The sequence below is a fragment of the Aegilops tauschii genome, chromosome 7 (genome assembly GCF_002575655.3).
Source record: "Aegilops tauschii subsp. strangulata cultivar AL8/78 chromosome 7, Aet v6.0, whole genome shotgun sequence".
Taxonomy (NCBI): Eukaryota; Viridiplantae; Streptophyta; class Magnoliopsida; order Poales; family Poaceae; genus Aegilops; species Aegilops tauschii.
The window spans coordinates 375,666,888-375,681,271 of record NC_053041.3 but is presented as its reverse complement, the minus strand read 5'-3'; the positions used below and the strand labels follow the sequence as shown (position 1 = coordinate 375,681,271).

Here is a 14,384-nt window from a genome sequence, read left to right as displayed (position 1 = left end):
GGAAGCAGCAAATGAAGGAGTCTAGATGAAGGAGTTCATATCCGATCTAGGTGTCATACCTAGTGCATCCGGTCCAATGAAAATCTTTTGTGACAATACTGGTGCAATTGCCATGGCAAAGGAATCCAGATTTCACAAGAGAACCAAGCACATCAAGAGACGCTTCAATTCCATCCGCGACCAAGTCAAGGAGGGAGACATAGAGATTTGCAAGATACATACGGATCTGAATGTTGCAAACCTGTTGACTAAGCCTCTCTCACGAGAAAAACATGATCAGCACCAAGACTCCATGGGTGTTAGAATCATTACAATGTAATCTAGATTATTGACTCTAGTGCAAGTGGGAGACTGAAGGAAATATGCCCTAGAGGCAATAATAAAGTTGTTATTTATATTTCCTTATATCATGATAAATGTTTATTATTCATGCTAGAATTGTATTAACCGGAAACTTAGTACATGTGTGAATATATAGACAAACTAAGTGTCACTAGTATGCCTCTACTTGACTAGCTTCTTGAATCAAAGATGGTTAAGTTTCCTAGCCATAGACATGAGCTGTCATTTGATTAACGGGATCACATCATTAGAGAATGATGTGATTAACTTTGACCCATTCCGTTAGCTTAGCATTCGATCGTTTAGTATATTGCTATTGCTTTCTTCATGACTCATACATGTTCCTATGACTATGAGATTATGCAACTCCCGAATACTGGAGGAACACTTTGTGTGCTACCAAACGTCACAACGTAACTGGGTGATTATAAAGGTGCTCTACAGGTGTCTCCGATGGTACTTGTTGAGTTGGCATAGATCGAGATTAGGATTTGTCACTCCGATTGTCGGAGAGGTATCTCTGGGCCCTCTCGGAAATGCACATCACTATAAGCCTTGCAAGCAGTGCAACTAATAAGTTAGTTGCGGGATGATGTATTACGAAACGAGTAAAGAGACTTGCCGGTAACGAGATTGAACTAGGTATTGAGATACCGACGATCGAATCTCGGGCAAGTAACATACCGATGACAAAGGGAACAACGTATGTTATTATGCGGTTTGACCGATAAAGATCTTCGTAGAATATGTAGGAGCCAATATGAGCATCTAGGTTCCGCTATTGGTTATTGCCCGGAGACGAGTCTCGGTCATGTCTACATAGTTCTCGAACCCGTAGGGTCCGCATGCTTAACGTTCGATGACGATCGGTAATATGAGTTTATGTGTTTTGATGTACCAAAGGTAGTTCGGAGTCACAGATATGGTTATGGACATGACGAGGAGTCTCGAAATGGTCGAGACATAAAGATCGATATATTGGATGACTATGTTTGGACTTCGGAAGGGTTCCGGGCAAGTTCGGACAAATACCGGAGTATCGGGGGGTTACCGGAACCCCCCGGGGAGTGTAATGGGCCTATTGGGCCTTAGTGGAGAAGAGGAGGGGCGGCCAGGGCAGGCCGCGCCCCCCCCCCTCTAGTCCGAATTGGACAAGGAGGGGGGGGGGCGGCGCCCCCCTTTCCTTCCCCTCTCTCCTCATTCCCTCTCTCCTAATCCTACTCTTGGAAGGGTTGGAGTCCTACTCCCGGTGGGAATAGGACTCCCCTTGGGACGCGCCTAGGAGGGCCGTCCCCTCCCCCTCCTCCACTCCTTTATATACGAAGGAGGGGGGCACCCCATAGACACACAAGTTGATCAGTTGATCTTTTAGCCGTGTGCGGTGCCCCCCTCCACCATAATCCACCTCGGTCATATCGTAGCAGTGCTTAGGCGAAGCCCTGCGTCGGTAGCATCATCATCACCGTCATCACGCCATCGTGCTGACGGAACTCTCCCGCGAAGCTCTGCTGGATCGTGAGTTCGTGGGACGTCACCGAGCTGAACGTGTGCTGAACTCGGAGTTGCCGTGCGTTCGGTACTTGGATCGATCGGATCGTGAAGACGTACGACTACATCAACCGCGTTCTCATAACGCTTCCGCTTACGGTCTACGAGGGTACGTGGACGACACTCTCCCCTCTCGTTGCTATGCATCACCATGATCTTGCGTGTGCGTAGGAATTTTTTTGAAATTACTACGTTCACCAACACATTCACAAAGAGAAGCAGAGATTTGTAGAGGTGTCAGAGCTTAGGGTTTAAAACAGAGAGATAAAATTATTTTGAGAGGCATGCTTTTCCTGTCAATAAAAACGACCGAGAATTTCCAATATCTTCCATGCTAAACACATTATAGGCGGTTCCTAAATAGAAAATAAAGTTTATTTCCTTTCCACCATTCTTTCACAATCCATGGCTAGCCGTATCCACATGTGCCTTCCATACCAACACTTTTCAAGGAATTTATTATTATTACTATTTTCATTTCAGGACTGGGCATCCCTATTACCTTTCCACTTTCTCGTGCAATGACAAGTGAATAAACACTCATTGTGGATAACCTGTCTAGCATGAAAAATATTGGCATCCCTGCCGCTTCATGAGCGGTACGAGCACAAAACGGATTTTTTTGAATGATAGCAAAATGTGATTTATATGAAAACCAAACATAACTGACACCTTTTTTTGTAGGGAAAACATAAATGGCACCACAATAAGATCACAACAACCAGGCTAACTATCTGAAGGATTTGTTAAAGCACTCATAACAGACCATTCCCGTGGTGTTAAGTGTATTTCCAATGCTAAGCAGGGCTTGAAGCCCTGAACCAATCATAGCAAAAAGTTAAGAAAACAAGGCTTCATAACCTCAACCTTCGAGGAGCTTATATAGCGAGGGAAAAAAGTGGTACAAAGAGTGATCATGGCGGAGCGTCCTCTCGTAGCAGCTGCGGCTGTTGTGCTACATAGCGTAAAATTTATCAGAACCAAAGCCATTATGTTCCTGTTGCTGCCACATGGTCTACAATTCGATTCTGAGCAGCCAAAGAAAAAAAAGTATCCAACAGGGAAGAGGAAGGAGAGGATGCTTACGCGGCGGTAGAAGGCGGAGAAGGTAGATGCTGCAGTGCGCAGACTCTAAAACAATGGCGACATCTCCATGGCCTCCTTTGGGGGCTCTTGCCTTGAACCTAATCTAGACCAGATCGAGGAGCGAGCAGGTCTGCGGAAGAGCATCTGCCATCTCGTTCTGCCGTCGGGCAAATTGGCGTGTGGCGGTCAGCGTTATCGCTCAAAGTTGCGTTCGGTGGTGCACCATATGGAATTAAGGGAGAAGAGGAGATGTGTCTCCATGTCCGCTGGATGTTACCTTCGACTGGGGAATAGGTGTGGAGGAAGCACAGACACGCGGGACGGCAGTGCGCCTATGGCGTCGGAGCAGGTGTATCCCGGTTGGCGCCGCTGCTCAGGATAGGATTGCAGACGGGCGCCTTCAATCGAAGTGAAGATCGGGGAGGGGTGACGTCGTCGGTTTCTGGAGGGATTGTTCGCAGGAACGAGAGATCCGATCAATCCAAGATCGCAACATTAGCTTGGAGTGAACAAGAGGGCACCCAGATCGGTCCTCGGAGTAGCAGCCCATTAACGTTTTGGGCCGGCCGGAATGCTCCGGGTGGAAGCGGTAGAAAACGCTTAGGGGACACGGTGGGACGACGGGAGGATCTAGATCATTGAGTGAGCTAATCGTATGGTGTAGAGCGTTAGATCGCTGTGAACGCTCCTAGCTAACTGCGTTATAATACTGTTTAGTAACTAGTCAATGTGTACGTGCAATGCACGTTAATTTAGAAGTACATTAAGTGCATGCGGATATTAAGTAGGATATTATTTGCGTGTTATTATGTGATTAGCACTATATTTGGCATGAAATTCATTGCACGCTAAACGCGTTGAGCGCTCGACATTGAAGCAGTCTAGGTCGTTGGATTGACATGATTTGATGGCCGAGATTAATTGGATCTGCCCCTTTGGATCTTTTTATATTGGTATAGATATAAATATAGATATAGATTAGCCCGAAAGAATAGTATTTGAAGTTTCTAATGGTATTATTTTTGTGATGGAAAAGAAAATAAATAAATAAATAAGAAAAAGAGAGCAGAGAAGAGTATCGACTCGCCTAAATCACGGGAGGAAAACCCCACATTTCCTTCCGTCTACCCGAGTCGCCCGAAAAGCCCAGCACTTTCTTCCCTTCCGATTTCTCACGATGGCGACTCTCCTCCGCCGATCCGCCGCCCCCGCGCGGCAGCTCCTCCTCCTTCCCCGCCAGCTCGGCGGCGCCCGCTCCATGTCCCGCTACTACGCCCGTGACGAGGTTTCACGGTAACGCTTAAATCCCTAGCACTTCCTTCCGCGTTCCGGAATCTTCTAGCGGTCTGACGTTCGCCGTGTGGTGGTATCAGGTTCGACGCGCTGAGCACGCCGGTGAACTGGGGCGTGAGCATCGTGCCGGAGAAGAAGGCCTTCGTGATTGAGCGCTTCGGCAAGTACCTCAAGACGCTCGACTCCGGGATCCACGGACTCGTCCCCCTCGTCGACCGCATCGCCTACGTGCACTCTCTCAAGGAGGAAGCCATCCCCATCCCCGACCAGTCCGCTATCACCAAGGATAACGTGGTCATCCAGATCGACGGCGTCCTCTACGTCAAGGTATACCTCGTTCTCGCCTTGCCTTTTGGTCCTCACTAGGGAGGCTGCATTTCTGCTGTTACTTCTAGGGGTCTGGTGCTTTTCCGGTCGTCTAGGGGAGATGGTGGATGAATGCGGCGTGTTTCGGTAGAAGTTTCGTGTTATATGTTGTCATGAGCCACCATCGCATTGAATTAGGACAGATCATCTGGTCTTAGAAATGCGCCTCAATGATCGATTTTTATAGACTCAAGTTCATGCTGTATTGCTGCTGTTGGTGGTGGTTTGATACTCCAATCCGGAAGTTCTGTCACAATGGAAATTACTCTGGAGAACCAAGCTGGAAGTGTGAAGACGGGTAGATAATACTTGATTTGGAGTTTAGGACAATTCATCTGGTTGTTAAAACAGATTTCGTGTGTGATGCTTATATTTGTAAGTTACTCCTCTTGTGGCCACTTCCTGAGCAAACTCAAGATTTCTGTTCACCTTAGTTATCCACCTGTGAAACATTCACAGAGTCAGCTTGCCTTGTATTAGGACAGAAAAGATATCCCATAGTTAGTATTCTTTTTCCGTATTTATCAGCATGGGATATTGGGGTTTATTGTGGTACTGCGTGTCCAGTTGGTGCAGGTTGCTCTAGTTCTGTGGGGATATTGGGGTTTATTGTGGCACCGGGTGTCCAGTTGGTGCAGGTTGATCTACTTCTGTAGGACTTGAGGATGGGTATAGCATGCTCCTCCTGATTGCATTGAGCTGTAGATGCCATGGCCTATGTTTAACGTGATCAATGCATGGGCTCACTTTCAATGACTGTAGCATTAGCAAAGTTAAGATGATGCATGGCCTCATCATATAATCCCCTGTCAGTTACATGATATCAACCAATGTTGTTCCATACCGCTTCTAGTTTTGACTCGTATGTTGGCACTTGTATCATTCTTCCATACCTTGTCTGCTGTCCATGTTAATCTGGCTTATGTGCATCTGGTAGGTGATGAGGGTCCATAATGAACAAGGCTCTGGACTTGTGGTGCACAAAAGTGTTAGGGTCTGACCTAGGGCCACAGCAGTAACAATTGACTGTAAAAGCAAGTGTGTGGATATGCTGCTGTTCAAATTTCATTGGCAGAGGGTGCATACATTTGTAATAATAATCGACTTAGGTGCTCTCTTGGTAATTTGTAGGTCCATTGTTGAGCATTTCACAGGTTTGGGGTATATCCTGTTTAGATTGTTTGGGGATATAGATGGTAAAGCTCCATTGCAATGAGTTGCATTTGTACATGTACTGTTCATTTCCTTGTCATGTAATATTCACAGGCTTCATGGGACCACACTTAGTTTTTTTTTTTTTGATTCAATGCTGTTGAAATGGTTCAGGTTGGATGGCTACTGTGATGAATGGCGTAATTGCTAGTTAGATTTGTATTTCCTGGGTATGTATATGTTCTGTTTGATCGTAAAAGTTAGCAAGCTTGCTTTATCTGTGTTGAGGATATCTGACACTTTCAGATAACTTCGTCACAGTTGATTAATTAGTTATGTCTGTTTATGTTCTTTCCACTGTACAGGTTCATATTGAGCATTCTTGTCATTTTTACTAGTCTAATTTATGTATCTGCAAGTTAACTAAAAAAAGGAACATTTCTCCATTCTCTTGTTAAGAACTTAAGATATATAGCAAGTATTTGTGTTTTGATTATTTACTTTGTGAAGTGTGTGGGGATTTGCATTTCTACTGTCAGCGTTCTGGAAATCAGAGACTGTTGCTGGCAATTGACAAGTCCTTAGTATTAATTCTTATCTTTATGTTTTTGAACTTCGCAGATTGTTGATCCCTACCGTGCTTCATATGGCGTGGAGAATCCCATTTTTGCAGTCATTCAACTTGCGCAGACAACTATGAGAAGTGAGCTTGGAAAGATAACCTTGGACAAGACTTTTGAAGAGAGAGACACATTGAATGAGAAGATCGTGGTATGACATTTTGTTCGCATCTGAGCTATTTGTTTTTCTTTCTATATCAAGGCAACTGTTGCAGAGAACAGCACCTACAAGTTATTATAAGTAATTAAAGTAATGGGCAGTGTTCTTATATTAACTGTAATACTATGGTCTGTACATCATCTATATACCAACAAATCCTTGTTCTCATCTCATCTATTCAGAATAGCTAGACTTTGTTAAGTGTGGTTGTTTACATTGCTCTGATGGCAAAATAAATGTTGGTTTATGTATTAAATAATTTTTGCAAGAGCGAGCAATTAACTTACAAATATAAACATGGAATATAAAGAGCAGTTGCAAAAACAGTAGGGTCTTTACTTTAGAAAGCCTGAAAGGTAAAATAACTTTATTGCATCTGAGTTTTCAGCATCAACATCCTAGTTTGTATTTACCAGTTCTGTATATAAAGCTCTTCTCTGAAGAATAATTGTACAATTCCTTTGAAAATTGATTGCCTTTTTATGTGGATCACTGTCACTGAATGTCTGTCATGAAGTAGTTGTATCTTAAAATCATGCCCCTTTTAACTAGCCAACTTAACCAAGAAGCAACTTAATCTTACAAAGTCATGTGCTCTTTTTCTTCTAATGTAATTGGATTCACTATTTCCATCTCCTTATCATACTTCAGCACAGTTATACGTGGTACCTTCTGAAATTCTTTTTTGACAGAGGTCCATAAATGAGGCTTCGACAGACTGGGGCTTGAAGTGTCTTCGTTATGAGATCAGTATGTTTTTCTGTTTTTGACATATTACAGTTATATCTGTTTAATTTCTGGTGTTTCTAAACCGATTCTGCATATTACTTTCGTCTGAGATCAGTACCTTTTCCTGTTTTTGACCTATTAGATTTTTATATCTGTTAAATTTCTGATATTTCTAAACCGACTTTGCAGGGGACATTTCTCCTCCACCGGGCGTGAAGAATGCTATGGAGATGCAAGCAGAGGCAGAAAGGAGAAAGCGTGCTCAAATTCTCCAGTCAGAAGGTGAGTAGCACATGATCTTTTATCTTTGTTCAAATTGGTATTTTCTCTAATAATTCATCTGAAAAGGGGATACATATGAGATGGAATCCGCCTTTATTGTAGCTTAACCACATTAATTCATCCCAAGTGCTTTAGTGTTAGTGATGTCTATGTTAACCTATTTTAGTAGCAGTGATGGATTGTGATATTTTAAGTTGGGTTGCTTGAAAATAATAATAAAAGTTGGGACGCGGCAATATGGTTCATATCGGCATATAGTCCCATTATCCTGACCGAACGAGTTGCTCGATGGACCGCTGCCGCCTTCATTACATGAGATTTGCGCGAGTGGCAGATATTCGTGCATTGACTGTACGCGTTGTAGTCGTATAGGTACGAGTTCTTCGCGACGTAGAGGGCGCTCCGTACATTTCGTAGCGCACGTGGGGCAGGACCCACAACTTAGACGGGAGGCTGGCAGGTGGACCGGGGTACAGAGGTTGACTTGTAGCTGTACGATGGTACAGATTTTTTTTTGGACGCACTGCATACAGAATTCCACCTTTCCGAGGAAGACTGCAGGTGCTGAAGAGGGGGAGAGGATGGAAGGGCTCGCCGCACCTACAACAATGGATGGCGCCGCTGCTGTGATTTTCATGTGGATCCGGTGCCAGTAAGCGTATAGCTATATGATCTTGTGAATTTGTCGCCCCCACTTGTGTGAGCTGATCTGCGCCATTCGCCGTTGCAGTCTGCCAATCTTCCCCAACGGAGTGCAGCAGTCGGGGTCGGATCAGAATGCAAGAAGCGAAGTGGGTAGCAGGCTTGTAGGAGGCGTTCCGGAGTCGTCCCTCGCGGTGGATTTGCAAGGCGGCGAGTTGGAAGCGGATGATGCTAACAGCAAAAACAGGGCGCCCGCCGAGTCCGGTGAATCTGCCATCAAGCCGGATCCCCAGGCGCCGGGGTGGATTAAGAGCTAAACAACTACCAGAATGTAACAAATTCGCAGTTCGTAATTCTGACTTGGGGGAGAGTAAGTGCTAGTGTGGAATCCCTGACTGTTTTAGGAGCAGATAGAACAGGTTGGAAATCGGTACGGCGCAGTGTGTATTATGTATGCCACTGAGCATGATGGGGGGTCGCAAATGAATTGTTCATTCATATTTACAAGTAGATTGAATCCGTGAGACGGTGTGTGTTAACCAAGTAGGAAAGATTATTTCTGAAGGTACCGACAGATTGCTGAACTGACACTGGGCATTTTAAAGACAGTCAGTGGCCTTTTTTGGGATCAAACAATCAGTTTCTTGGCTTAGTATGTATTAAGTGGTCAATGATGCACAGTGGCGTGTATACATGTCATACTTGGATTTGCTAGGAATAAGCATATTAGCATGTCGTTGGTACTTGTCGTTGAGATGTGGTCGGTCGCTAAATAAGCTTCCATTTGTTTACCACAGGGTTAGAGTTGGTAGTAACCCACTTGAAAGAGCACCATAACCTAGCAGGATGAGGGTTCTAGAAAAAAAACATCAAAGGCTTTGTAGACAACCCTGGAAACGAAGTGAATAAACCAGAGTTGAGTGCCACCTTAGACTCGCTCACAGAGGCGTGTGACTTCTATAACCTATATTTCTGGGAACATGGGTTTGGTATCTGGTGCGAGAAGAGTTTAGTCCCAAACAAGTTGGGGTAGGCTAGAGCTGAAACCCATTAGATCTTGAAACCAACTCATGGTTATGGCACGTGAATGATAAACGCACCCCTGTCCATGGCTAGTTCTTTGGTGATATTCCAGTCCTTCAGATCTCTCCTTACAGATTCCTCCCATGTTGAGTTTGGTCTACCCTGACCTCTCTTGACCTTATTAGCACACTTTAACCATTCGCTATGCACTGGAGCTTCTGGAGGTCTGCGTTGTTCATGCCCAAACCATCTTAGACGATGTAGGACAAGCTTCTCTTTAATCGCTGCTACCCCAACTCTATCATGTATATCATCATTCCGGACCCGATCCTTTCTTGTGTGGCCACACATCCATCTCAACATGCGCATTTCCGCTACACTCAACTGTTGAACATGTCGCCTTTTAGTCGGCCAACACTCAATGCAATACAACATTGCGGGTCGAATCGCCGTCCTATAGAACCTGCCTTTTAGCTTTTGTGGCACTCTCTTGTCACAGAGAACGCCAGAAGCTAGGCGCCGCTTCATCCATCCGCTTTGATTCGATGGCTTACATCTTCATCGATATTACCATCCTTCTGCAACATTGACCCAAATATCGAAAGGTGTCCTTATGAGGTACCACCTGCCCATCAAGGCTAACCTCCTCCCTGTGCCTAGTAGTACTGAAACCACACCTCTTGTACTCAGTTTTAGTTCTACTAAGCTTTAAACCTTTTGATTCCAAAGTTTGTCTCCAAAGCTTAACTTTCTATTAACCCCAGTCCGACTATCATCGACTAGCACCACATCATCCGCAAAGAGCATACACCATGGGATATCTCCTTGTATATCCCTTGTGACCTCATCCATCACCAAGGCAAAAAGATAAGGGCTCAAAGCTGACCCTTGGTGCAGTCCTATTTTAATCGGAAAGTTATCAGTTTAGCCATCACTTGTTCGAACGCTTGTCACAACATTATCGTACATGTCCTTGATGAGTGTAATGTACTCCCTCTGTAGGCTAATATAAACGGTCTTATATTAGTTTATAGAGGGAGTACTTTGTTGGGACTTTGTTTCTCCAAGGCCCACCACATGACATTTCCGGTATCTTATCGTAGGCCTTCTCCAAGTCAATGAACACCATATGCAGGTCCTTTCGCTTCCTGTATCTCCATAAGTTGTCATACCAAGAAAATGGCTTCCATGGTCGACCTCTCAGGCATGAAATTAAACAGATTTTTGGTCACGCTTGTCATTCCTCTTAAGCGGCGCTCAATGACTCTCCCATAGCTTCATTTTATGGTCATCAGCTTAATTCCACGGTAAATAGTACAACTTTGAATGTCCCCCTTTTTCTTGAAGATTGCTACTAATATACTCCGCCTCAATTCTCCCGGCATCTTGTTTGCCCGAAAAATGAGGTTGAAAAGCTTAGTTAGTGATACTATCGCTGTGTCTCCGAGGCCTCTCCACGCCGATACAATTAGGATCTTGTTTGCGAGTACTTGGTAAGTCCCTATTTATGCATATTTGTGCCCATTTCTGAAAATAGGGGTGTAACTAATCAGGATCTTGGTTAAAGAAACAGGGGAAACCATTGCGTGAGAACACAAGGTCCCGCCGGTGTGAATGCCCAGCGATGATTAGGCTGCTATGCACGGTCGACAATTGATGGTACATAACGGAGCACCGAGTGAAGCACAATCACATCCTGACACCAATATGCAGGGAGATGATGCATGGGCCATCTCACAAGCACATTGATGTGTACACAAGGGACCTAATTAGGAATTCGAGGAAGAATAACATCAACATTAGTAAGGTGTACAACATTATTGGAGAGTTCTTCGGAGCAGTGGAGAAAGTGCCACTCACGAAACGGTCTCTATGGAATCTCTGTGGGCAAATAAGTAGATTCAAAGCTGACGATGATGTCAAGAAAACCATTTGAGGTTTTCGATGAGCTACTTCCTGTGTCGGGGTTTATTGGGCCCCTTACATTTTGATCATAAAATTTGACTAATAAAATATGAACTATATGTCACAATAATTATACCGTAGAAAAGCTCTTTCGAACAAATATCTAATAGTATAGATTTTATAATATACATCTCATATTTTTAGTCAAATAGATAGTCAAAGTATGACAGAAAATCCGAACGGACCCAATAAGGATCCTGAATTCTTGTTTCGGGCGCAGGCTGATTGTAAGAGTAGAATAAAGAAACTGATGTGGACAATTGGCAGCAGCCAATAAATTGGGCCGTTGGCTTCGTTGGTACGACTCGTCAGCAGATCATATGGCCTCGCACCCAGTCCAGGAAAGTCTGCTGACGCCATGACCGTATAGGACCGATGAGGGCCCCAACATTTATGAAGTAGGGACAGGTCATGCGAGCACTATGCAATAAAAAAATTGCTGTGCGGACAATGCATGCCTGCACGACAGCGTGGCACGATAGGCAATCCAGTCGTCTACTGCACTTTGATGGTATGCATGGATGAACTGATATGCGCTGTCGTGCACAAATCGTCCGCACAGCGTTGTGTGCATAGCAGCGCTCATACAATAATAGTGTTAGAATCCTGAATACCTTAGTTTATACAACCAACTGCTCTGATCCCAAGGAGGACTAGCGGCTCAGGTAACATGATCATCTAGTAGTATGACCTATATGAAATTTTACTAAAAGCTGGGCCTTTATGTTTGACACTTACCATTTATTCTTAACAGGGGCTATGTTGGATCAGGCAAACCGCGCAAAGGGTATGTTCAATTCAAACCTTATCATTTCTATGCTGCAATGACAACGTGATCTTTTGATTTGTGTAGCATGCATTGGTTCTGTTTGTGCTATTTGTTCTGCCATCACCCTCCTTGCTTTCAAACTTGCCCATCTCCCCATTTGTCGTGCTAACCTCTTCTTCAGATATGGTCCCCATGCACCTGATAAAGTTGTCATAATTGTGCTCACATCATGCATCCACTTTATTCTATTTATCTTTTCCATCATCTTGCTCATTTGAAGATTGGGCTGCTAGTGTGGATTGTTTTGGTTAGATTGAAACATTTTGTTTTGTATTTTTTTTTCTGAAGGGGAGTTTGTGTGCCATTTGGGCTCATTTATTTTTGGTAATAAACATCAGGTGAGGCTGAAGCGATTCTCTCCAAGTCACAAGCTACCGCCGAAGGGATTAGAATGGTCTCAGAGTCCATGAGAGCTGAAGGCAGTGCTGAGGTATCACGATTTGCCAACTCCCATTTTTAATATCGCATTTAATTGGCATTACAATTGCTTATGGAGAAGTTGTCTATCAAAACAGTAAGGTTTTGCTGCTCATGTTGTGTTCATTCTCTCCTGTCAGGCTGCAAAACTGAGAATTGCTGAACAGTACATCACAGCATTTGCTGCTCTGGCCAAGAACGTGAGATATTTTAAGTTTCATTTCCCTGATTCATGAATCCTTATGGTGTTTGGCAAAGTACTGATGTTTCATTATGAAATGTAGACCACGACAATGCTTCTTCCAAGCGACGCTGGCAACCCATCATCTATGATAGCCCAGTCTCTCCAGATATACAAGCACATAAGCCAGTCCAGCAGCCCGAAAGGAGGGAACCAACAGGCAGAAGAAGTTGAGGAAGCAGGACCCCAAGAAGAGGGCGATACGTTCGGCCTGCCTTCTGTGACCAGCGCGATGCCACCCAGCACGCAAACAGGCCATGGCAGCACGTTCTCCCTGCAGAAGCGTAAAGAATGATCAGCCTGTTCAAGTACCGAAGGGAACCCTTTTTAGATAGGAGGGTGTCACTGAAAACAGCAGCAGCATTTGAGGTTTCGAGCTTAATTCATGTGATGTTGAGTTGGCTTAGGTTGATATGGTAATTGACCTGACATTAGTTATCCAGGCGCCAAATGCAAAGGAGGCTAGGCGACTGGGGAGATTTTGACGGCAGCCTGCAAGACTTGTGTAATGCAAGTATATCGCTCACGATGCCAGCATACTCTTGATGGCAATATTTCACTGCAGCCTTTTATTCGTGTGTTCCGATGTCAGTTTTACATGTTCACAGTTTGCATGTCGTCCTACTCTATTTACTTCTGCAATGGTTTTACTCTGGAATTTCGTTCAGAGTCGGTGGCAAGATTTCTCTACGGATCTGGATTCTACCAATGATTGGCCATTTGGAAAAGTATGATCATGTTTCGTTTGTGATTTTCATGTGCATTCATCTTGCAAGTGAAGCGGTGACCAGGGGGAGGAGAACGTAAAAGACGAAAGCACCGGTCGAAGCCGTGCATGGGCTGTGCTATCGTTACTGTCCTTCACGACTAACACAAAGACACAATTCAGCTCTAGACTTCGCTTGGTGCCTCATGACAATCCAATTCTTGTTTCCCAAGTTACAAAATTGCAGCTGATTAGCGTGATATTTACATAAACACTAAAAAGGGGACATTGTGCGGGTATTTTGTCTTTATCCGAGGTCATAAATATAAATAAACACTAAAAAAAGGGAATTGTGCAAGTTATTTTGTCCTTTTTCTTACGTGGACATCATGCATTTCAATTAGCTAGTAGCTGCACAATCAGCGACTACAGCACCAATTACAACAGGTGGGAAGTCCGACCGGGCTTCTCATACCCGTGCCAAACGCCCAAGTGGGCTGCTCGATCAGTATCCGGACGAAAAATTACCATCCAACCGGGCACTTCAAATCAGGCTCAAATGCCCGGACTGACAAACACTCCTCATATATAGCACATATGTAGGGCGGATATAGGACGCCCGGATGCGCTCACCATGTTGGATTCGGCCCACTGTGGCCCATCCAAGCCCACATAAATTGGGCCTTGTCCGCACTCCTGACGAAACCCTACCCGCATTCCACTCCACTCCACTCCTCTTCAGTCCACTCCTGTTCGCCAAGCTCTTGTCCGGAGATCTCCTGCCTTCTCCGGCATGACGGCTAGCGGATTCGAGTCGTACACCTACCGATCCGTTGACCCGGAGCTCGTTTCACGCGGCCCCGAGGAGGTGATGACCATCCACCTTGCGCTCTGCCGGTCCTGGGAGGAGTCCGCTCGACGGCGGCGCTCGGACTCCATTCGGCGGAAATCCATTGCGTCCGCCCAAATGGCGCATGGATCTG

The 14,384-nt window shown here is 44.8% G+C and overlaps 1 protein-coding gene across 2 annotated transcripts; it reads left to right on the top strand.

The window, feature by feature from the left end:
• Window positions 1-4,051: 4,051 nt before the first annotated feature.
• On the top strand, window positions 4,052-13,267 carry LOC109771872 (uncharacterized). Of its 2 annotated transcripts, XR_002234944.4 has the most exons (10): window positions 4,063-4,269; window positions 4,350-4,596; window positions 6,409-6,558; window positions 7,260-7,317; window positions 7,486-7,578; window positions 11,963-11,995; window positions 12,376-12,467; window positions 12,595-12,654; window positions 12,739-13,064; window positions 13,139-13,267. XR_002234944.4 is itself a non-coding variant. In XM_020330564.4 (9 exons), exons 1-9 carry the CDS (start codon window positions 4,154-4,156, stop codon window positions 12,988-12,990), a joined length of 1,101 nt encoding a protein of 366 aa, XP_020186153.1. In that variant the 5' UTR covers window positions 4,052-4,153; the 3' UTR covers window positions 12,991-13,267. The 2 variants fall into 2 exon arrangements, 1 of the variants encoding a protein (XP_020186153.1); XM_020330564.4 differs by having other exon boundaries at window positions 4,052-4,269; window positions 12,739-13,267.
• Window positions 13,268-14,384: the final 1,117 nt, after the last annotated feature.